Source organism: Ursus arctos, unplaced genomic scaffold (genome assembly GCF_023065955.2).
Source record: "Ursus arctos isolate Adak ecotype North America unplaced genomic scaffold, UrsArc2.0 scaffold_30, whole genome shotgun sequence".
Taxonomy (NCBI): domain Eukaryota; kingdom Metazoa; phylum Chordata; class Mammalia; order Carnivora; family Ursidae; genus Ursus; species Ursus arctos.
Genome location: NW_026622986.1, coordinates 24,446,104 through 24,469,682, shown reverse-complemented (window position 1 = coordinate 24,469,682; position 23,579 = coordinate 24,446,104). Strand labels below are relative to the sequence as shown.

The following is a 23,579-nucleotide window of genomic DNA, read 5'->3' as shown; positions in this document are numbered from 1 at the left end:
AGCGGCTGGTTGCTTTCCCAAGGAAAGGCCTGGAAGCGGAAATGTCCTAACGAGCTCGCTTCCGACACGCTTCGTGTTCTCCGGGGATCGTTCTCACTTTTGCGGGGGCTTAGCGCCCTAGTGGCAAGTGCTTCAGCAAGGCCTTTCCGTCCGGGGGTGTTCTTGGCTTCCAGACTTCGGGGCTCCTGTAGGGGAGGGATGCCTGTCGGGCGAGGGGGCCGGGACGCAACTGTAGCGCAGTCTCTATGAAAGTAAGCCAGTCGCCGTCTTGTCGTTACGTGAGGGGCTTTTGGTGCCTGCGGGCCCCGCAGGCTGCTATGTTGGCGATATGACTCAGGTGGTGGGTGACAGGGTTTGAGGTGTCGTGTGAGCACAGGGTGAGCGGCAGTGCTGGTGAAGGTCTGAGCATCCTGTCTCCCTGATGGGCCGTTGGCCTCCTGCACGGACCCGGGCACCGCGTGGGGGCGGAGAGCCCACCGATGGCCTCCGGCCTCCGAAGCCCATATTCCCTCAGGGTCTCTTCCCTCCATGAACCACGCCTGGCATGAACTGCCAACGGGTAACTCCTTGTAGCAGTGTCCCGACAAAGACCTCTAACCTCAGATCCCTTTTTGTGGCAGGAGTACAGAATTGAGAATGTATTATCTTTGTATACTTTACAAGGCAGTTAGAGTAAGGGAGGATTAGCCTTGACCTCACAAACTAAGCTTATCTGTACCTAGCAAGCCAGTAAGGAGATCAGCTTTCTATGTACTTTAAAAAGGGGTCCAGCGAGGCTGCAGGCCCCTGAATTAGATTTCCAGAGCATGTGTCACTTAGAAACAAAATATCCAAGAGGCAGCTGAGATCTTTTCATTTTGAAAATGCTTTAATAAGTGTTGACAACACTGTTTTGCAAAATGTAAAGAAAGGTACTATACAAATTCTTAATACAAAAAGAATAAATTAAAAGCAGATTTCTTTTTAATTCTGCAACTTTGTCTACAACATAATCCTTTTCATTGATTACAGTTGAACAGAATCCAGTAAAATCATTTTCCATGCTCTACAGTCAGTTTTCAGGAGCAGCCTAATCCTTTCTCCCCATTATTAAACTAGAGTCCATTTTACACAACGTGTAATAGACGACTGACATGAATGGATATGCAAAACTCCACACCTAGTTAACTAAGCAGTAACCGGTCATCTGATAGCACCTGGAGGGGGTCTGCTCTATTTAGAACTAACACTGAAATCAAATTGGGATTTTAACAGTTTCAACACTCACCTGCATATAATAAAATAAAAAAATCCACCTGTCTCCCAACCAAGTCTGATGAAGTGTTCCCACCAGTCTTCAGGCTAAACAGGCAACTTCTTACACGTATCTGGAGAATCCAGGAGGGGCTTCGTACTCCACCTTCTTTTGTTTTAAAGAAATACGGATCTGCGAAGAGCTTGCAAGTGCTTGTTTACAGTAACGCCTGTCCCACCACACTGGTCATTAATCCTGTCGCTGTCGAAGGACTAACACTGCGTACATTTTGTAGTAACTGAACGCAGCTCAACAGTAAGACCTGCTTTACTTCATCTCTGTCTTTACTACCAGACCGTCGTGGCGTTTGAACTGTAATTCCCCTCCCTCTCCGTTCCTTTCTGCCTCCTGAATTCAAAACCCAAGTGTTGAGAAAGCATTTTCGTCTGTCATTCCTTGTCACCCAGCTGGGCTAAAAGCGCGATCCGAGGGACTGCAGACCGTTTTTGAAACTACGGAACGTGCTGTGTAACCTGCAGCCACGTGACCTCGTGACCTCTGTTTCTCTGTACTTTCCTGTTGCACACAGTTCAGTCTGATTAGCCGTGTGTCTTTGGGGTGAAAGAAAAATGGCCCAGTGTATAATGTTCTGAATGGGGAAGGAAAAAACCTGTTGGCCATAGCTCTGATCGTCAAAATGCGAGCAACAAAAATACCCCCCTCCTCCGTCCCCCGAATCCGTTAATAACACTAGAACCAGTTTTGTTTATCCCGCAGGGTTTACCCAAGTGTTCTGTGAATATTCGTCCCTTCCCCGAGCTGTGTCACCAGTCCAGCGCCCTCAGGACTGGGGGGGACACCAGGCCCTGACTTGTCCGGAGTGGTCCCAGCGTGCTGTGAGCCCACAGCGCTTTCCAAGCAGCAATAGAGGGAGCTTCGTTAAACTTACTTTACGGGCCGTCTTCCCTCCTGGTCTGGTAGTCTCATTCTTCTGGGATTATACATAAAGAAAACGAAGATTTTTCTTTTTACGCTAAAGCTAACTGCGGTTCTCTTTTCCCACAAAACTACCCCACCCCAGCTCCTGTCCCTGGCTGTCAGATGCCTTTGCAATAGGAAGTTGTTACAAGTGAGAAAAACTGTCCCCTCCCCCCCGCCCCCCACTTGCGCCAGTAAGCACAGCGTACCACCTCCGTGGAGACCGTGTTTGTGCCATTTTGAATAACCCAACTAATAAGAGTGTGCGCTTGTTAGGATTATAAAAGTATTTTTGAGGCCTTTGAAGATAGATGGCTTTCCAGTTGTGTCTTAAGCATAGCTCAGAACACATGTAAACGTGCAGCTCTTTCTTCCCCTCTGGGTTTCTGCGGACAAATGTGGTACGTACGTCAAGGCAGCTGCCGATGCCCGAGGCATCCGGGCCCGCTGGGCGCAGGCGCGCTCTTCAGCCCCGCTCCGCCTGCTCGCTAGTAGACACGGGAGTAAACTCTTCCTACCTAAGGGCATAGTTGGGTTCTTGGAATAAGTGGCACATTGGTAACCGGGTGCCGAGAGAAGCCGGGTCTGAGTTCTTTGTCACACAAGTGCTAACAAGTATAAAATGAACCACGACAGTTAAACACTCGAATGGATCGTGATGTGCTTTTTCCCTTGGTTTCCCATAAAAAATAAAATCAAACACCTTGTGCAAAACAATAGGACACGCTTTTACTGCTTGTTTTAATAAGAGAGAAGCGCTTTTGGCAATCCCCACCTTCCGTTTCCTACACATCCCACCAGGACCGCAGCTCAGTGCGGTGGCTTGGACCCGACCCCGTGCAGCCCGGGCTGACGGCGCACCCTGCTCCCTGCCCGCAGGCCTGTCCTCCGTGTCCGCGCCCCCGGGACCCGAGGCAGCGGCGCCGCTCTGGCTCCCTCCACTTGACCATCATATGGGTTAGTTTTCCAGGCTCTGGCCTGAGAGAAGGTGGGACGTTAAGGGCGAGGGATAAAGAGGGGAAACAATTTACAAATGGTTGACTTTTCACTTGTGATGAGTAGTAGCAGTTGAGAATTTAAAAGATTTCATTGCAGAAAGACTGTCTTCCTCTTGGCCCCTCTTATTTATTTTTAAATTTTTTAATCTTTGGCAGCATAGAACTGATTGTGATCCTCGGGTGCGTCTCTGACACGTGAAGCTTCCTTTTCCGTTCTCCTTCCCCTCCCCCAACAGCCACTCCCCCAGGGGATGTTTTCCAGCCTCGGCTGAGTATTCGCCGAGCAGAGGCGTCCTCGTCACCAAGCGCTTGGTGGGCCTGCGGGTGGCAGGCTGACCGCAGCGTCACAGTCCTTCTGGATCACCCTGTACGTGAGTCCCCTTTCCTGTTCTCATGCCACTTGTCCACAGGAATTGGATGTCCACTACCTTCCCTGGTGGTTCCCGGCCTGGGGGCTGTCACGGCAGGGGGGAGCCACCAAGGTGCCGTTGAGGATTGGTGCCTGGCGCTCTGCGGGCGAGAGCGCCAGGGGACACACAGTGGGACCGGAACCTTCCAGAATGTCTCCTCAGTCAGGTTTTTGAGGGTGAAGGGGATGCGGAGACGGGAGGAAAAAAGTGCTGAGGGCCGAAGCTGGTGCAGGGTGACAGTGCGTCTGGGTAAGGCAAATGAGAGGCAGTGAGGTGATCTCTGAATGGCGTTGAGGCGGTCAGAGTGAGGCCGGCTGGCTCACACGAGGGTCCCGGGCTTGGCTTTCTCCTGCCCGTACCACTGCACGTCGGCTAGTTCTGGATAGAGGGAGGAATCCAGGAAACAGCTGTCAGTGTGGCTCCTGCGGGGAACGCAAGGAGAGCGGCGGGTTAGCGGAGGAGCGGGCAGGCCGAGCGGGGGAGGGGCCCACGGCCAGGAAACGAAATCCACATCCGGGCCAGAGCGCCCCGAGGGGGACGGTGGAGCGGGGCTCTTAGGCTCGGCCAGTGCGGTCACCGGGGACGCGGAGCCGGCTTCCTGAGCGGGCCCTACCCTCGACGCGGGCTGACTGTGCTAGCGCCTCGGAAGCTTCCAGAGCTTGGGACCGCACAGGATTCCTCAGGTACCACCAGTTTTCCCTACGTTTTTATTCTGTCCTAGAAGCACGTTCAAAATGTCAAGTGAAACAGATGGTATTTTGAAAAGAGTTTAAAACATTTTTGAATCCGTGCTATTTAAGCAACATGCATGGTTTTCGGATTATAAAAGTTGTAATGGAGCACCCACAGGAAACAGGGGTGGAAACAAAACGCTGTTCAAGTCCCCGAGGTGTGCCTCACCGGGAGGCTGGGGAGTCCGGGTCATTACAGGACGCCGGAGCCGGGTTCGGTACCCGGGCAAGAGCCCCTCCCTCCCGGGCTGGCTCCTTGAGGGCAAAAGTAAAGGTCGGCCTGCACCTCTGCGAACACGGGAACGGGGGTGGCATCTGCCGGGTGGGTGTGCGGACGGGGGCCACGGGGCGGGAGCAGCCCCCTGGGGCCTGAGGAGAGGAAGGCCCGCCCTCCTCTCCCCTGCCCCGCCGGCCACAGCCCTGCTGCTGGCTGGCTCAACTCTGGGCTCTGCTCACCAACCGCGTGTTGGGCCTGGAGCCCCTTGGGTGCTGTTGCCTCTGTTCCTAGTGCCGTCCGAGTGTCGATGTGTACGGATTCCTGCAGGGACGAAACTGGGGCCTTCAGCCTCCAGGTATTGAAGGGACACGTCCTGTGACTGACATTGGTCTGTGTGTCTTTAATGCCCCAGAGCATAGGCCGTTTCGGGGTAGAGAGAGGTTTTTGGGAACATCATAAGGGTTCTGCGTACATGTCAGAAGAGACCGGTCTCTCCCCTGCTGCTGCTCTCCCCCACCTGGCGCTAGGGTGCGGGGTGGGACGGGTGAAGGAAAGCGATCCTAGTCCCGTGGGGTGCAGAGAACAGCGAGGTGAACGAGCACCTTCCTCCCCGCCCTGTGGGCCAGTTTGTATGCGAGAAGCCGCGGTCGTGCCCACCTTTCTCTCTGACTGGCTGACCTCCCTAGGAACGAAGGGATGAAGGCATTGTGGATTTTGTAAACGTTTCTCATCTGGCTTTTAAAAAACCCACGGGAGTTGGAAAACCCGAGGCATCAGTGGCATTCTGTGGCCTGGACCTCCTGATCTAGTGGGATGAATGCTTTCAGAAGCACAGTGACATACAGGTGACACATAGGCCCTTCCTTCTGATGCTGACCATGGGACCTATTACAGTATGGAAGCGGTGGAGGGCTAACTCCCATGTACCCACCCTGACAGACCTGCCTTTTGCCATGTGCCTGAGGGACTGAGAAAGTTTTCCCGGCCGAAGGTGGTTGAATCCACAGGGGACATATGCAGTATTTTGGGGGACAGTCCCTAATTCCTTGATGGTGCCCCCCCCCCCCCGCCCTCCTCCCCCCAGGGGGACAAGTGACCCAGGTGGGCCAGTTAGAATCCTCCACGGTCATGGACTGCTTCAAAGAAGGGCAGAGGCCCAAGCAGGGCCAAGCAGCCTTCACCCCAGGCAGATGTGGGAGCAGGACGTAGAGGCAGGGCTGAAAGAGAACGAGCCGGGTCCGGCTCTACGTGTGCCCTGAACCACGAGAGGGGCACGGTGGTGCCGGACTCATTTATAGAACAGCTGGATCCAAACTGTTTGTGGACGTTGGAATAAGTTCAGGTTACCTGGTCAATACGGCTAAAGCGTCTACGGAGAAGACATTTAGGATTTTCATTCACCTAAGTTCCAAATAGACTTTCCCCTTCTTTTTTCCTTTCTGGTAAGAATGATCTTGCTGAAGTTTGCACTTCAAAGAAACTGCCTACAGGCTAGGTCCTGGAGGAGACCGGATAGAGCCTTTACGACTCAAAGACACAGGAAAGAAGGCATGTTCCTCCAAGAAGGATTTTCTTTCTTAAATCCAAATCTTTTAAAATACCTGCAAAGCCTTTTTAGGTGAATAGGCGAGGGAGGTTTTGGAATTGGTAAAACAAAACAAAAAACCATGGTGGCGGGGGGGGGGGGGGGGGGGCTTTGAATTGCTTCCAGAGCTGTGTGACTGTTCCTATAAAGATGGAATTTCTAAGACAGGGACATTTGTTTTTGGTTCCTCAAGGACTGGGGTTGCAACTTGATTGAATAAAAGCCAGTAAGATCTTTAAAATTTACTCAGTTGAATTTTGTTTTTTAGTAGTTTGGTGGTAGCGGTGGGATCCCAAGGAGACCTCTGACAGCTCCAGGGACAAGAAGAAACACAGGCAGCAATATCTGTGAACCGTGAGGTCTCTGTCACCCTTTCTGAAGGCATGGGTAAGTTCCTCTCGGTTCCGACTCTGCTCTCTGCGTTAAGCTCCCCATCGAATTGGCTTCCTGGTCCAGCGTTCACATTGTCTAGACTGACGGGAGGCTCTCCTAGAGTCCTCAGCCCTGGCTGAGTCTGCAGGGCTGGCCAGGGCCTGGCGGCTCAGCTTGCGCTGGCAGGTGGCTGCACCTGGAACATCAGGCCCTAGCCCTCAGTTATTTCCCGGTGCCCTGCACACCTCCCGCCTCCTCTTGGCCAGTCCACAGTATGCTCTCTGTGGTTACCGCGGGTCTGTTCATGTGCACGTGAGGTAAAGGAATAATCTGTTGTTAAGGAGAATCTCAGAAGCCAAAGCTGCAAAATTGGTGGGTGCAGGTCAAGCACTTAAAAGCTGTTAGAGTGCTTGCCCCCTAACTCGAAGACCCCTGTGCTAGGGTACGTTGGTTACAGAATGGGTTAGATGGCCACCAGGTCACCCATCGACCTCAAGAAAACTTCTGTGCCGCGAGGTACACTGTGAAAGGCCCCGAGATCCCCCACGTGGTGGCACATCCCTCCTACGTATTCATTTCTCTCTGAGAGACCAAAGACTCAGCTGAACTGGCATCAAGTTCTAGAAGAACTGAGTGTGCCACCTCCCAGCGCAACTGCTACTTCCTGTCTAGAAATGGTGCTCACGGAAGCCGGAGGTAACTGCAAAGACGGCAGTCTCAGTAAAGCAAGCTAGAATTACAGTGGCCACTGGGAAGTGGTTTCAGTCCAGAGTGGAACTGGAGGATGTGACCTGGAGCCTCTCAGGCACGTACCCTCGGAAGAACAGAACCTAAGCACCGAGAGACTGGTTTCCCGTAAGGGCCTGATCTACAGAAGACTGAGACTTCTCTCCTGAGCCGGGAGCACCTGCCGAGGATTTCTCCCCATTCTCAAGCCAGTGAACTGGGACCACGGGTACTGCTAGAACACTCGCCACCTTTCTAGGAGACCACCTTCTGCAAAGCACAAGACTCCTGTGTAAGGGTAAGGTGCTTACGGACAGGCAGGTTTCACACCAGGTCACCTGTCAGCCACGAGGAAATCCTGTGCAGTGAGGGACACCTGGTCTCAGGTCAGACAAGCAGGGCAAAGGCTGTCCCCCAGGAAAAGGAAATACCCGATAAAAGGCACACCGTCAAACCTTGCGGGAAAACTCCAAAAATGGGATCCCAGTCTTCTCAAGGCTCTCTGGGTGCCCCCACCCCCCAAAGCTCGAGGGATTTTATGCTAAAAATAGTTAAGGTCTCTCCCGCACACAGACCAGCAGTGCTGAAGACAACCTGGAATCCCAGTGGTCGTTACGAGGAATGTTCCAGTTAGACAAATTCATTCATTTAAGAAGTGCACGTGAATGCAAGGGTTCCCAAACAGAACGGGATACCCGTTTTAATTGGCTTCAAAATTCTGCAACTCCTTTACTGAGAGATGCACTGCAAAAGGGTAATGAAAAGTTCAAGACAGAAGCGGTACCTAAAACAAAAGACCGTCTAACCACTGGCACTCCTGCTAGTCCCCTTTATCCTCCTTTAGGCCCAAGTACTCGTGGTATTAATCCTTCATCTGAACAGTCTTTCCACCTGCAGGAGACCCTCGAAGGGCTGACAGGACTCGAGGGATTCTCTTGTAACTGCTACCAGTTCTTCCTCAAATAGCCAAGGGAAACTAAACCTGGGACACCCTTGTCAGATTCTGGTAATGCATGAGTTACGCTCTGTACTTTAAACCCCACTTGCTCTGGAGCCCACAGATGGGAATCCTGGAAAAACTAGCAGAAGCCAGCGAAGGGCGAGTTCTTACCAGAGTCCTCTCCCCCAAGTCTCCGTAGCCCACTCGAGAGAGGAAGGTCACATTTTGTGTCCCTTCCTTTCCAACTCCAGACCCACGGGTTACTGAACCTTTCTCTCCCAGGGACAGATGTGCTCTCCTGTGTCCTGAGAGCTTGGCTTGGCAGCCATCACGTTGGGGCCCCCAGTATATGGCCAGGCAGAAGTGTGGGTTGAACCCCATGTGTGGCTGGGGTCCTGTGCTTACTGCCAGTCCTTGCGAAGTGTCTCAGCCTCTGTTTTTGGTCATCTTTGGGAGTGGCTCTGGCTCAAGAGAGTGGTATTCTTTGTACCCTCTCTTTTGTATCCGTGGTGTGTGCAGTACTAGCAAGGACTATTGTTTGTAAAATTGTCAAAACCTGACGAGAGCTGAAAGGATTTCTAAGTAGCTCTGTGGTCAGAAGTTGGCTAAATGGGAAGCATCCAGTCATCAGAGCCTGACAGCAACTTCTTGGGGGGCTTTTTCCCCTAAACCAAAATGAAACCATGTCCTCAGAAGGAAAGAAAAACATTTTGAAGCCAACTATTGGAAGGATTTACTAGAACAAGCCAGAGAGCTGTAAATCTGGAATACAGGAAGCTTCTGATTTCTGATTTCCTTCCTACCTGAAGATCTTCTTGATATCAAGCAACAAACGGAAAATAAATGTAGCGGGATGGACGGGTCAGCCTGTGATGTCACTCAGGTCACAACCCAATTTCTTGAGGAATTAGAAACGGGGGTCCCTGTCTTAGCAAGTCAAATCCCACCTGTCAATCCCCAAACCTTCCCAATTCGTCTGAAAAGGCTTGATCTGGATTTAAGAAACCAAAGCCCTTCTCCGAGGAACGATGGGAATGTTCTGCTTGAAACGGGTGGCCTACAAGACAGGTTCCTGCAAGTGCAGACTTCAGGGAGGTCATTCTTACCAAAGAGGGGGAAGGCTATTTGGAACTTAGGCGAATGAAAAATGTCTTCTCCCCAGATGCTTCGGCAGGTAACCTGAATTTATTCCAACTTTCAGAAACACAATTTGCTTCCAAGTGTTCTTTCGTAGACTTACTAGTCAGTTGTGCATTCTCATACTGCTCTCATGGCCAAAATTTAAAATGACAGCTGTTAAGATCTCTGTATGTCTATGGATGTATGCTGTAGGTGGGTGACATTTCCCTCCCTCTGGATGGTACTGCCAAAGTTAATTTGTAAAAGTTTTAACTAATGGGCTTAAAAAGCACTTATTATTAAATGAAGTATTCTAAAACTGTCACGAATAGAGAAAAATAAGCCACATATTTTTGAAGTTCATGTGATCTAGGATGAATCTTCAGTAAATAAAAGCTAGTTCAAGTTTGTAGGTTGAATTAAAATGGGAATATCTTCAGAGTTATCAGCATTAAATATAATGTAGATCCACACCTTTTATTCTACCCGCATTCACTAGTGATTAGAATTCAAGTTCTCTTACAAAACTCGTTAGCAAGGAGAACTTGAGAAATTTTCATGGTTACCATGAACATACTTGTTAAGAACAAGTAAATGATCCACGTATTGGTCATGGTCTCGGTTTCTCACTGGGTAGAAGCTTTCCTTGTCAACAAACCCCTGCCAGTTTTGTAGCAACAGAATGACTTAAAAACCCCATCCTGACCTGGGGTGTCCCCACGGTTCTGCGTGGGGACCCTGGAGGTCATGTTCCTGGTCCACTGCTCCCAGGGCACGCACAGTCCGTCCTGTGCCTCAGAGGCTGCACTGTCCTATCCCCCTCACTCGCCAGGATGGGTGGAAAGGACTAAAGTCATCATTAAAACCCCACTAGGAAAATTCTGTGCAGCTCTGGGATTTCTCTGGCCCAAGATGCTGTCATTGGTCCTTTTGAAGCTAAAGTCTTACCTTTTGAAAAGCTTGTTCCTTACAAGACGTAACTGGCAGATGCATGCATTTGCTTCCTTCCTAGTACTCTGACCCCCAGATCGCCCAGCAAGACCTAGTAAAATACTGCCACTTCATCTCTATTTCCAGAAACCTCTCACAAGTTCCAGAAGCTTATGCTGAACATGACCTGACCTCTGACTCCCTTCATGAGCCACATCCTGAAGGATACCCCGTACTGGAAGCGACCTCAATTGAAGGACTCCCTCTTCCCTGGTGTGAAAGGACCGCTCTGGTGCTGCTCCCCAGTTCCTTCATAGCTAAGCCTGAAGTCCTCCGTCCCGACTTCCAGGAGTGCCGGGACCTGAAGGGAACAAACGCAAGCTCTCCAGCCGCCAGCAGCAGCTGGCTTCCCCGAGATGTCGGACCAGGCCTCCATCACGACCCTCCTTTACTGTGAAAATCGTGACAGGCAAAAATGAACCAGACTCTTCCACCTAAGTGGTTTTTTTCCCTCCTGTTTGCTCCTTGACTTGGAAAGACTGTACCCTGCCCTCCTTACCTCCCAGGCGACTGCCAAGGGAGACAGCCCCTCAGACTGCTGGGTCTGCCTTCACAAACTCTGATCTGTCCATGATTTTGGAGACCTCCTGGGCTTTCCTGTAGCCAGTTTTCCTTCGTAAACCACATCCGAATTCTCTTCAGTGTCCGCTTATGCAGGTAAACTGTCACAGCCCGGCTTCCCAGTGCCGCCTTGTTACCTTTCTCGGGTGACACCTGTTCTTGACCAATTCGACAGATTCCTGTGCACACCACTGTACGCTGGCGTCACCATGTTCTTAGGAGTACCTAAATCAGATTTGCCCCCGATCACAAAGAATTTGTGCAAGGAATTTAGAACAACTCTGCATGTCAGGCTCGGAGATTAACTTCCTGAATGTGCCAAAAACCTAACTGATCCCTGGCTTGAACGAGCAAATGTGACAATTTATGCCAACGAATCCATGAACAGTGCTGCTTTAGCAGGAGTGGTCTGTGCCCTGACAGGATTTGTCTTTGTCCAGGGTGATCATTCTCCTGGGGCCTCTGAGTGCCCAAACTGGCATATAAGCAGGCAACCTCTTTGGTTCTCTCACTGTACCCCACCTGTCCACAGCCAAACTGAGACACCTTATTGGTCAGCTCCCCTGAATTTAACTATCAGGTTAGAGACCAGGAAGCATTCATAATTCGGGAGTTGCTTCCTTTAGCAGATCCCTACTTCCCTGGTTAGGATGGGGTGCACGGAGGGCAGGACCCCAAACTTTGCTTTAACCCATCAAACCACTGCTGAGCCTAGTGCTAAGGCCATCGCTGCCCAGCAAAACTCCCTAGATTCTCTGCCTAAAATTGTCCTTGACAGTAGGCTAGCCCTCAGTTTTCTCTTGGCTGAACAAGATGTCTGTGCCAGAGTCGATCAACACGCAGACTTGGCTTAACACTTCTGGGGAAGTCGAGGTTCGGTTACAACAAGTCCAGTCTGCCTCATCTTGGAATTTTGATTTATTCAGCTGGTTTCCAAGAAGACTGGGCTTACGGTTTCAATCTATACTACAGTTGGGTCTTTCTATCCTATTTGTCATTTTGTTTTGTGATTTAAAGTACTGAGTTACCTATCCAGCCTTTGTGAAGGTAACAAACCTGATAGCATTTCAAAGCCTAGGGCAAGCAAATGTCTCACACCTATACCCTTGACAAAGTCTCCTTGCCTTGACCAGCCACTTTGACCCAATATAAGTTGCTCACGTGTGGCCTTTTGCTTGCTACCATTCCCAAAGCTGTTCTCATCCTGAAGGAAGACATGGTAAAGAAAAAAGATACAAGTATGATGAAACAGAAAGAAACAATGAAGAAGCAACGTGGATCATCAAAAGGTGAAGTCCCTACAAAAAACACTTAGCAATATATTGGATGATTGCCGCCCCCAATGGGGGCTTGATCAAAAAGGGGAAATGTAGAACCAAACTAAAATGGAGTCACTTATGTCAAGGACAGAATAGAGAAAATCAGTGCAGGCTCATAAAGGAAAATTAACCTACCCTTACACAAATTATAGTTCTTCCCAGAAATCAGCAGAGGACACCGGCCAATCCCCCAAAAGCAAATTCTGTTCAGGCCCTTTCTGAACTTCCCTGTCCCCTACAAATATGTATACTTTGGTTTTTGGCATTGCTGCTTGTTCAAATGGGGCCGATGAAATCCACTTTCCAGTTCCCTCCTCTGTGGCACAAGATACCTGAGGACGGTCTTCCTCCGTTCCCAGGGACTTGCGCTCCATCTAACAACATCTTTGATCAAAAAGGGAAGAAAAGGGAAAACACTGCCCAAACAACATGGTTGATCTGTGATGCTTTCTGCAAAAGATCTGGAGCAAGAGTGGGGAATGTGAAAGGATTTCAATCTATAATGAAAGCAGAGAATATGAAATGGAGGAATCTCACACACGTCCCCTCAGGAGGACAGAACTTAAGAACTCAGAGACTGTTCCATAAAGGATTGACTTACAGAAGACTGACTGGCAAACAGGCCAAGGGGCTCTTCCTGTCCTCCAGCCAATGAACTTGTTTAGACGCTGGCTAGACTTTTCCCTCTGCACTCTTTGCAAATCCAGCCTGCCCCGAGCCCTCAAGCTGCAATTCTTCTGCCACTCCCAAATAAACTCCGTTTCTGGTCATTTGAGCTTGCCTCAGTTGACCTCCTTATTGAGGTTGTTAGCCATTATTGGGAACATTCTATTTAGACGAGATCATTCATTTACTTGAACCTGAAAGCAAGGTTTGTCAAATGCAACAGAATGGGTTACGTATTTTCACTGGCATGCAGAAGCATCCAAAAGGTTTCATGATTCCACAGTAGCTTCGTTAAGAGAGTCATTGCAAAAGGATAATGAAAAATGAAAGACACAAGAGGTACCTAAAACCAAAGACTGTAACAATGCTGTGTCTCTTACTACTTCCCTTGATCCTCTTTTACCTCTGAGTACTCATGACCTTCTCACCCTCTGACGTGCCTTTCCTCTCCAAAGAGACTACCCGCCCATCAGCAAAGTCTGCCCCGTTACTGGTCTCAAAGGGGGACCTCCGCAGGAGCCCTTCTCATAGTGCATGGGACTCTGAAGTGTTTTCTGATAACCTGCGACCGGTTATTCCATTAAACAGCCAACAGGAAACTAAAACGGAAATTAATGGAAAACCTTGCCCAATTCTGGTAGATTCCAGGGCTAGAGTGTCCCTGGAAAATCTCAAAGGATTTATCTCTCCCCTTATAAAAGATGTTACACTAATTAGGTTTACTTGCTACGTTAAATTACATGGGAAGCTTTGTCATATAAGTGATAAAACCCTTTTAGATTATTTGTATAGATCATGTTGTTTGTATAAATGGCCTTGAAACTGTATGAAGTTTCTAGAAATCTGATATGCCCTGGTATAATGTGATTCATAATTCCAGTTAACTATCTTTCAAAGTTGTGTATTACAGAAGTAACCAAAATTTCCTTTGTCAATTTCATTATAATGAACTCTAATCCGATCTGAGCATTTTAAAGTGTTTTATCATTTACAGCCACTTGATTGTTTTCCTCTGATGATTTTGCAAAACTGAGACTCATGGAAAGGAACCCTACCAAGAACTCTTGACCCCTGACGCCACTGCCAAACTACAAGGTGCTGAACCCTGGGTGCATATCTTATGACTGAGGAAGGCTCCACCTGACGTCTGGTCCAGTGCAAAAGCTGGAGACCTCAAAATCAATTTGACGAGGAAGAGAAGTAGCAGACATCAAGGTTGACAGCTTCCTCCCAAGATGCGGGATAAGAAAGTTTCTATTCCCCCTTCCCTCTCTGACCATCCTTCCCCTAATTCTTACTCCAGGAAGGTCTTTATGATTCTTTTGTCCACCTTTTTCCTGGCCCGCAAAGATAATACCACTGTTCACACATCTCAGGCCGCTGCAAAGGGGGAGGTAATCTAACCTCCAAAAAACTGCTGGATTTCCCACGACACTCGTGCTCCTCTAGTTCCGCCCATCCCAAACTTCTGCCTGACTGCCAATGCTGTTTCCTTGGGCCGAACCCAACCCCTCTCTCTCATGCCACAGTCCCTGGTTAAGAACCCCAGTCCCAGGGAACTGTGCATCCAGGCTCTGTCCAAAGAAAGCGACACCAGGCAAGGGTAACCAAACAAACCAAACTCAGCCTCCTCTGAGTCCCAAGCAACAGACTCCAATAGGAAGGACCAGGAAGCATTCATGAATCAAAGATCGTTTCCCTTGGCAGATCCTACGCCTCCCGGACAGGAGGAAGTACGAGCGAGGCCACACCTAGGGGCCTCTCCTTCACTCTCGCAGATGTTGCAGAATCGGCTGCTAGAACACGAGCTGCCTCACAAATTCCTAGGCTCGCTGCCAAAGTTGTTCCGATGACAGGACAGCCCTTGAGGGTCTTTGAGCTGTGGTGGTGCTGTGGCCAACACTACTTGCTGCACTCGGATAGACGCTTCTGGGAAAGCGGAGACCCACCTACGCAAGACCATGACACACGCCAACTGGCTTAAAAATGGGACTCCTTCAATGGGGTCTTTCTTGGACATACTTGAGTCTGATTGGGTCCTGGGGACCATGGCTCCGAAGGACACGTTAGACATCGGGTGTTCTCTAATAACGACAGTAGTCCCGCTGGTGCACGCTTTTCTCTCAAAAGTTCTCAAAAGCTTTAAGTACATGTTTGCAGCAAAGGATTTTCCTAAGAACAGAACTTCAGAAAAGGCACAAAGAGAATGACCAACGTAAAAAATGAACCTGATCTCATGACCTGTGAATACCACGCAGAAATTCAGCAAAACCTGTGAGAACTCCCGAGCATTAGCCGGGAGTAACCCTAATTCCTTAAATTTTGATCACATCTCTCGGTTAGGCTGAGAGTCCGATCAAAAGGAGGGAATTATTAAACACAAAACAGGCCCCAAATGGAGTCACTGATGCTAAGACCCACATCACCGAACTGAGACCTCAACTTAATTAGGATCAGTTTGCCCAGAAATGGAGCCTTAAACCAGTCCATCAGGCATCACCTGATCAGCCCGAGTTAGGTCACGTGCCTGACAGACGCCTGCCAGGCCTAAGGTTCCCTTGCAGTAACCACCTGATGTGTTGCGTTAGCGTAAAGCCGCACTCCTGCCCCCTTCTGCCTGTAGGCGTCTCATCTCGTACAGTTCCTTTCTGTGCTGCGTGAGATGCCGCCCAATTCCTGAGACGTTGAATAAAGCCAATAAAGTCTTTCCGATTTCCTCGGTTCATGTTTTTGTTTGCACACCATCTTCCTCTCAAAGGCTTAAGCCCCCGTTTTCCTAATACCCATCTGCCAACTCAGGAGACTTTCAATAAAAACTTCCATGTCTCCTAATTTGTTCAGGATCTTGTCCTACCTTGTTTTTTAGGGAGAAGTCTGGCTCGCTTTCTACAACAAAGCAAGGCTCTTTGCTGTTTACCAAACAGCCCCGCCTGTGGCGCAGTTTTTGCCCGTGGAATGGCCCCTCTCCTCGTCCCTAACTGCCCCCCGCCCCCAACCCCACCCGAGCAGCGGAAGCCAGGTTCAAGAGGTATCTCCGTGAAGCCAGAGGCCTCCCGCTCCCCTTGGAATGCTTTCAAGTCTCAGAATAGTAAACACGTACGTCCTGCGCTTCCTTACGCTCCTTGTAGGGGCTCCTGTTAGATTTTTCAAGCTGTGGATTTGGATGTGAACTCTTGCAACTCTGGTCTCAAGTGTGGTTCCTGGAACATAGGGTTCTATTTTTTGGCTGAATAAGCTTACAACTTTTTATCCACTTCTGAATGGTATCCTTATCTTTTTTTAGTTGACCCTTGAAATGCTATTTAAATCTCAATGTCTTGTCTGCCAGTTAGATTCTGGTCTCTGGAAAGCAGAACCAGACCAGATGTTGTTCCTGGTTTTCTGCCCACTAGACCAGTGCTTTGCAAATCTGAATGTGCATTTGATTCATCCTGGGATCTCGTTAAAATGCAGATTCAAATTCATTAGGCCCAGGAGTCTAGCTTTCCAACAAGGCCCCAGGTAATGATGACGGACCGCATTTTGGAAGGCAGGGCATTTGGCACAGTATACATGTGTCCCTCAGGCACGCTGGATGAAATCATGGGTGACCTTCAGTGACTAGGTCAACTCGGTCTGCTTGAGGTGCTTTGTCATGTCAACTACAGGACGCTCTTCTTCCCATGGGCTAAACCATGGTCACTAACCCAGTATGTACACAGAGTCTGGAAAGGTCTTTTCTGGGAAGTAGCATCTAACATCTGCTATGAACACGTACATATAAATAGACCTCCACGTGTATATCCAGAAATAAAACATAAAAATAGCAGCTTCCACGCCACTCAGAAGTTTCCTTCTGGAAATTACGATTCGGCAGGGGGGATACATGCAGCAAGTCTGATACCACAAACTCATGAGCAGTGAAGGGGGAGGGCTAGGAGAACCACACATTCCCTTACGGTACCTCTATTCATCAGTGCTTTGGTGAGTTGGAGACTCAGACCCATCCATAATGGGTGAGTTTTCTGTTGCTTCTCTGAACAAAGGAAAGCAGAGGAGGAAGAGAAGAGAGGTCATGTTAAAGAGAGGAACTGACACAGACATGATTAGTAGCTTATTAATACGTTGGAGAGATCAGCTAACCACACACCCCAGCGTTAGTGACAGATAATCCCAGCATGCAGAACTTTCAGCCCCCAGCAGTGAGTCAGGAGACCCGTTAGGTCTGTGAGGCAGGCAGGCTTTGGCACTTTTTACCCATCTCCCATTTTCTGTCCACATCACAGAGAATAGTTACTGGCTGTTAATGATCATTCACACCAATCTGTTAAAAGGTTCACTCCAAGGACCAAAACTGTTTCCAGTTGGTTTCCCGTTGGTCCTGAGTCCCCACCAGCTCTCTGTGGTGAAACCCAGGTTTCAAGGCCAGCTCAAGCGTGTAGACAGTTGAGGTGGTGGTTACCCATTTCAGGCCTGCTGTCAGTCATCTATTCAGATCAGGGGAGACTGGACTTGATCCAGAAAATGTGGGGGATCCAGACAGAGCCTGAAATCTGAAGTCCTTATTTGGGTGGAAGGGTTCGGCCCCTAGAGGTGCCATCTAGACAGCAGATTGGGCTTTCCTGTATGAGTTCATCTCGTGCAGCTCGGGCCCGAGGCCTTGCCGCAGCTGCCCGACCACACAAGATGCAGCTGGCGTGCGGCTGGCAGGCAAGGGAGGGTCATGATCTGGGATAAGGACAGAGGGGGTAGCTGCTGCCCCAAAGACAGACCAAGAAGTGGGGGTGGACGCAAGATCCCTGCAGCTGGGACTGCGGGTTCTGATTCAATGGAGGCGGCGGCAGCAGGGCATCCGAGTCCTGTTCAAACACAACTGCCCGGCCCCACCCCCGAGTTTCGAATTTAGTAGGTCACGGATGGGCCCCAGAATCTGCATTTCTCACAAGATCCCAGGCCACGGATGCTCATGCTGCTGGTCTGGGGACAGCACTGTAAGAACCACCGGCCTGGTAGAAAAAAACAAGGCCCCAGAGGTGAGAGAATGCTGCTTCATTCAGCCGCGTGACTCTGGGCAGGGCACGGATTTTCCCTGCGCTTCGTCTATCAAACCCAAAGATCCGTGTGTTACCGCTGCGAGGCCACCGTGAGCGGGAGATGAACTCATACGTGTTAGAAAAAGCTCCCAGCCTTTGAGTACACAGCCAGCACTCAATAAGCATTAGCCCCCCTTCACTCCCATCACATACCAAGGCCCCCTCAAGCCTGGCCTGAAAATCACCGCAGATACATGACCAGAAACAAAGTCGTGTCTGTCAGGCCCGGGAGCTGGAAACGCAGTCAGCGGAGCCAAGCCCGGTCCCGCCGCTGTCCGAGGACTCGGCGCGCACAGCTGTCCCATTCCCCAGACCGCCCACCGACGCTCCAGCAGACGGGCATGAACAAGGGATCCCTCGCCCCTTTACCTCTCAGTCCCCGACAGAACGGGACATCAGCTAGAGGCGACATCTGAGGAGCAACAGGAGAGGTAGGAGTTGTGCGGACGGCAGCTTACGTGTGTCCGCCGGACCGGGGTCACTACAGCTAACCGTACCCGATCCCCCGTGTTTGTTACCAACGAGCGGCCGCCGAGGACGGAGACGGGCCCCGAGCCTCCTGCCCTCTGCCTGCGAAGCATCGTGGTTCCTCCCCTCCCGGGAGGGGACACCCTGAGGGGCGCGTGAAGCCCGCCCGGGGTCCGGCGTGCGGAGCTCAGATCCGCTCTCCCCGACCCCCGTCGCCTGGCCCTACAAGTCGGCCTGAGAGAATCAGACCCCAAATCAAATGCCGCCTGGAACTGTGAGCAAAGCGGTGCGGTCTGCCTTCGGGCACCTGCCTTCCCCGCGTTCCTGGGACCACCGCCAGCGTGGAGAGCGAGACCACGGGCCGTCCCAAGGCGGTGCAAAGGAGCGCGGGGGAGGGAACGGCGTTCGCACGGCTGCCTGGGGAAGGAAGAGGTTTCCCAGGAACACACACTCGTGTTCTTGCTGATAAACCCTTCTGTCACTAGGGTCTTACACTTGTTAAATCCTTCCTAACTGACAAGGAACGCTGAGGATCATTGTAGAGCCTGGAAGAGGTCTAAAAGGGGGACTCACCCAGTCTGCCAGGTTAGGATATGGTGGGGACTGCTTGGGGGCGTCGCTCCGATTTCACTTGACGGTGTTGAGCTTCTCTGGCTTTGAGGTAAGGCAGCTGCAGAGAGGTGACGCAGAAGGGACAGGGGTCAGGTGAAGAAGCTTCCTTCCGGAGATGTTGGCTATGACCCCATAGTGGGGTCACAGTGGGGAGATACCTGCCTTTCCCCCCATGTTTGGCCAATTCCATTTTCTCCCCCAAAGCATGCGGCTCCATTCTGAGTCAAGCTGACCTGGGGATCCCTAGGTCCTGCTGTGCACTAGCAAGTGGCCACAGGGACGGCGACAGCCCCCACTGTGGCAGAAAATCTGAAGCCCCACAGAGCTCGGAGGGAGACCGGGGCGGGGCTAGTCAGGAAGAGCCCCTTTCTCTGGACACCAGGGAGACTGACCTCTGGGCGTCCTCAGATGTGGCCCCAGTGTGAAAATGGTGCTATGAACAGAGAACTTCCAGAAAGGTGCTCAGCACTTGCTCCTTGTTTCAGGCTTGTCACTGACCCCTTGAGGACGCTTCCAAGGGTACAGGGCTTTTCTAGAAGAGCTCATCCAAATCTGACGCCCAGGAGTTTATCGAGGGGGGCAGGGTTTTTCTAGCTGGGAAATTCACTAGTAAGTAAACCCTCCTTAAATGCATCCTCTGCTTTCCTGGGAATGGAATCTTTCTCATCGGTAAACCTCAGACACGGCTTCTTACAATTTGTTGTCTAACATATGCTCCCAAAGAGTTTCCGAATCTCTGTCAGGGGAGCCAAGAGCGCTACAGTTTTGAAAGAACAGAAACACTCCTGTGCCCATCAGCCGGCTGCTGCTTCTAACGCGGTTCCGGAGGCTCGTGCTCTTTAAATGGTGATGGGTAATTCGTTCCTTCTCAATATCCACCCGGGGAGTCCAGGGCACATTTCCCTGGGTTTAGGTAACAGGTGAAGGAGGAACATAGGAGAAGGTTCGAGGACCTCAAGTCCATGGTTCTCTCATGATTGCCTGAATCACTTTTATTCTCATCTCTGGAACTTGTCATCTGGTCGATGGGCCATAACAAATGAGTCAACGGGGACAGAAGGCAGGAGCCATGAGGCCTGGTGCTCCCAGGACACCGGCCTGTCCCTCCCTCTTTGTCCCAATCATTCCAGGTCCCAAGAATCCCTTATGGTTCCCCAAAGGTGAACCCCCTCTTCTGTCCTTCCCCCGATCTTTACCCTCACCTAACTCTCTCCCATCACAAGTAGGATCCTGACTCAAGAGTTCCTTCTGTTTGCTACTCTCATTTTTTCTATTTTTAAAAATCATATATCTCAGCATCCTCCCCCTTTCTTTCCCTATGGTCAGTCTGAGCAGAGCCTCCTGGCCGCACAGTCCCCCTCTGTGCGTGCTGAGAGCCCTGTCACCACTGTTCTTTCCCAGAGAGGGACTGAGAAGGGAAAGTAGCTTCTGAAGCCAAGGGTGGTGGTGTCCATTCTGGCCCCACTCAATGCTCTTAGTACAAGAATAAAAAGTAACCCTTAATTAGATCATGAAAGGTTTTAAGATAGAGTATCAAGTACTGAAAGCACTTTACAAAAATTCCTCTGGTCACCTTCCTAACATCACGGAGCTGGGAACTCCGGAGCAGCTGGGACTTAGCTCTAACAGTCGAGCTCTGGTCTCCACCCCGGAGCCGCCACTCAGCCCGACCCAGGGGACACGGTGCCCAAGCCCAGAGCCAGTGTCCCTGTGGAAGGGGCCACTCGGGTCTGTAACTAGTGTCTCTTCACCAGGGTAAAGGCGCACCTTGCAATGGCTAAAGCCGAGACCCGTCTGCACAGAGCTGCTCTGACTGTCCCTACCAGAAGTGGCTGGAGGGACGGTTTGCGCCCCGACCTCGGAAGCCGAAATGGGGACCAGTTAACCCAGCGCTGTCCCACCCTCTCTGAGGTCTTCGCTCTGGGCAAAACCGAGGGCGTGAAGGAGGGGGCCCCCCAAAGGCCTCCAGTCTCACCTGTCTGGCGTCAAGGTTTCTAGAACTAAGGCTCTCTGAGCAAACCCGGAAGCCCCGAAAACAAGCCGCCAGGTCCCGGCCCCGCGACCGCGCGCGTGCCCGGCACCCCCCCCCCCTCACCTGACGTGGCCTTGCACATCTGGGGCATCCTGGTGACCCTGCTGTGCGCCACGAAGGTGCTCTGGGAGGAGGTGCTGTACTGGGAGCCGCTGTCCGAGGAGGTGGAGCTGGTGTGCGACAGGCGGCTGTGCTCCTTGTGCGAGGCCGTGGAGCGCTGGTACCACTGGCGCAGCTCGTCCGAGACGGCGGCGCGACCCGCGCCCTTGTCGTGGGCGCCCTCGCGGCCCAGCGACGGAGTCCGCAGGATCTGCGAGCGCGACGGCGTCAGGCGGCCCGCGTCGCCCTCGTCGCCGCCGCGCCAGCTCTCCCTGAACAGGCCGCCCGCCGTGTACGAGTTGGAGGTCTTGAACTGCGCCTTGACGCTGTAGTGGCCCTCCTGGTCGCTCTCCAGGCTGCGCACCACCACGGGCGTGGCGCTGCCCTCGATGTACAGCGGGTACTCCTTGATGCGGTACTGCGAGCTCGGCTGGCTCTGGCTGTGCAGGTAGACGCCGTGCGCGCCGCCGCCGCGCGCCGCCAGGTTGGGCATGCTGCCCGAGTTCGCCGCGCCCAGCGCGCCCGCCGCCCGCTGCCGCTGCCGCTGCCGCGCGCGCGCCTTCGACGGCGAGTCCTCGGCCAGCGTCGAGTAGTTGGCGTTCATCTGCGCCGGGTAGTAGTGCTCCGAGCTCGAGTGGCTGGTGCAGGAGGAGCAGTCGTCCATGGGGTCCGAGCCGTTGCTGCTACGAGTCCGTGGGGTGTAGAAGTCGGGGCTGCCCGTGTCGTTCTCCGAGCCCAGGAGCTTGCCCTGGGACTCCAAGCTGGCGCTCCGGTGCCTAAAGTGCAGGGCGAGGCTGTGCAGCCGCGTGGGGCTGAGGTCCACCGACCTGCGGGGAGACGGCGGGTGGGTCTGCGGCGTCCGGGGCAGGGAGTATGGGGTGGGGGGAGCGGGCTCTGCCGTCGTCGGACCCAGGAAAGGGCAGAACGCCCAGCCGGAAGCTGCCAGCGAACGGGGGTCTAGGAGACCGGGCAGAAGCAGGACTGCCCTAGGGCTCACGGGGCTCCCCGCTGACACCAGGTGAACACAAGGGGCCAGAGGGGACCGCAGATCCCGGGAGGCCAGCGGGGCCTCGCCCACGATACCTGATTCTGAGTGGGCGTGGGACAGAAGGCAGCACCCACAGAAGGGTGTCCTCTGAAAAAACAGGCCAGTAGCCTGGACTGTTCTTCGTTTTGTCTTTAATGGTGGAAAGGGGTTCTATAAATACAAAGAACCAAAAGAATCCCTGTTCTAGTATTATGTTAAATCAGATGAAATGCCCCTTTTTGTAGATCAAAAAACAGTCTACAGAGGGCGCTTCAGGGTTCAAGTACTATTATGAAACCCACAAGAAGGGTCTCCATTCCCTCGGGACTAAAATGCACGGCTGCTGGAGCACGGAACACTCAACACTGGTACAAATACCACGCCACTACTTTGGCTCCTTGAGTCCACGCTATAAACATCCATCTCTGTCACGGGGGACAATGCTAGGATACATGTGAAACTCAGGGTGGCCCCACTGGCCAAATACAGGAAGAGGTGAGTTCCCGTTCTGTCACTCAGGGTAGAATGTGAAGTCCCCAGCGAGGGGCCCTCGAGGACTCGGTCCTCAGTTTCCTCTCTGGTCTCACCCTCTCCATCATCTGCTCTGGCCATACTGGCTTCCCGGGAACATGCCACGTGCCGGCCTGCCTCTGCGCTTTGACCCCCTCCCGTTCCCCGAGATGGCCTCAGAACTTGCTACCCTATCCACCCCCATCTCTGCTCAAACGTCACCTTATTAAAGAGAACTTCCCTGTGCCTGATGCTTTCACTTCACAGAGAATCTTTCTTGCCACTGTGTAGGCTCCTGCCCTGTTCATTTTTCTTCTTTGTGCTTATCACCACTTGACATATATTTTTCTTTCTTGTGACTCCCCACTGCTAAAATATCACTCCACTGAGAGCTGGACTGTGGTCTGTTCTGTTCACTGCTCTATCCCCTACAGGGGTACCTGATAAAGGCACTTGATAAATATTTGTTGCGTGAATGAATGAATGAGACAATCTTGCCTGGAGAGCTCAATCTTATCCTATATAAATCCATCCTTTGAGCCACAGTCCTGGGCAATCAGTTTTTGATAAAATGGAATGATGGCTTTGGTTTTGCCTCTTTTCAGAAAAAGAAGGTGTGATTCACAGCTTCACTTTTGCGTGTTCCTTTTGCTCTACAATGGATTTACACCTTGAGGCATTGAAAAGTCCAGGATAAAGGGAGGCATCGGTGGGAAGCTATGTGAAGGTTACAGAATAAAGATCACCCGCATCAGCGCAAGGTTGTTCTGGGTGCAGGAGGCTTCCCTGCTCTGGCTCGCCGCCCTGCCTCCATGTTGATTAGCAAAGCTCCCTCTATGGGGTGCCTGGCTGGCTCAGTCAGTAGAGGACAGGGCTCTTCTTCTCAGGGTTGTGAGTTCAAGCCCCACGTCTG

At 51.6% G+C, this 23,579-nt stretch overlaps 1 protein-coding gene and 1 long non-coding RNA gene across 11 annotated transcripts in view; one reads left to right on the top strand and one right to left on the bottom strand.

Moving 5' to 3' along the window:
- Positions 1–847: 847 nt before the first annotated feature.
- The window catches only part of FRMD4A (FERM domain containing 4A), a 592,045-nt gene continuing 569,313 nt past the window's right edge, over positions 848–23,579 (bottom strand). For 9 of the 10 annotated variants that reach the window (XM_057304597.1, XM_057304598.1, XM_026479048.4 and 6 more), the window contains 3 exons: positions 21,094–21,956; positions 18,960–19,056; positions 848–4,042 (listed from right to left, as the gene is read on the bottom strand). In XM_057304597.1, coding sequence (XP_057160580.1) covers positions 3,940–4,042; positions 18,960–19,056; positions 21,094–21,956 — 1,063 coding nt within the window. In that variant the 3' untranslated portion in view covers positions 848–3,939. The remainder of the gene's footprint in view (positions 4,043–18,959; positions 19,057–21,093; positions 21,957–23,579) is intronic. The other variant, XM_044392194.3, reaches the window with a different exon arrangement.
- Positions 6,248–15,558, top strand: LOC130542143 (uncharacterized). Its single transcript, XR_008956491.1, has 2 exons — positions 6,248–6,540; positions 10,388–15,558. It is a non-coding gene; the product is annotated as an uncharacterized LOC130542143 (long non-coding RNA).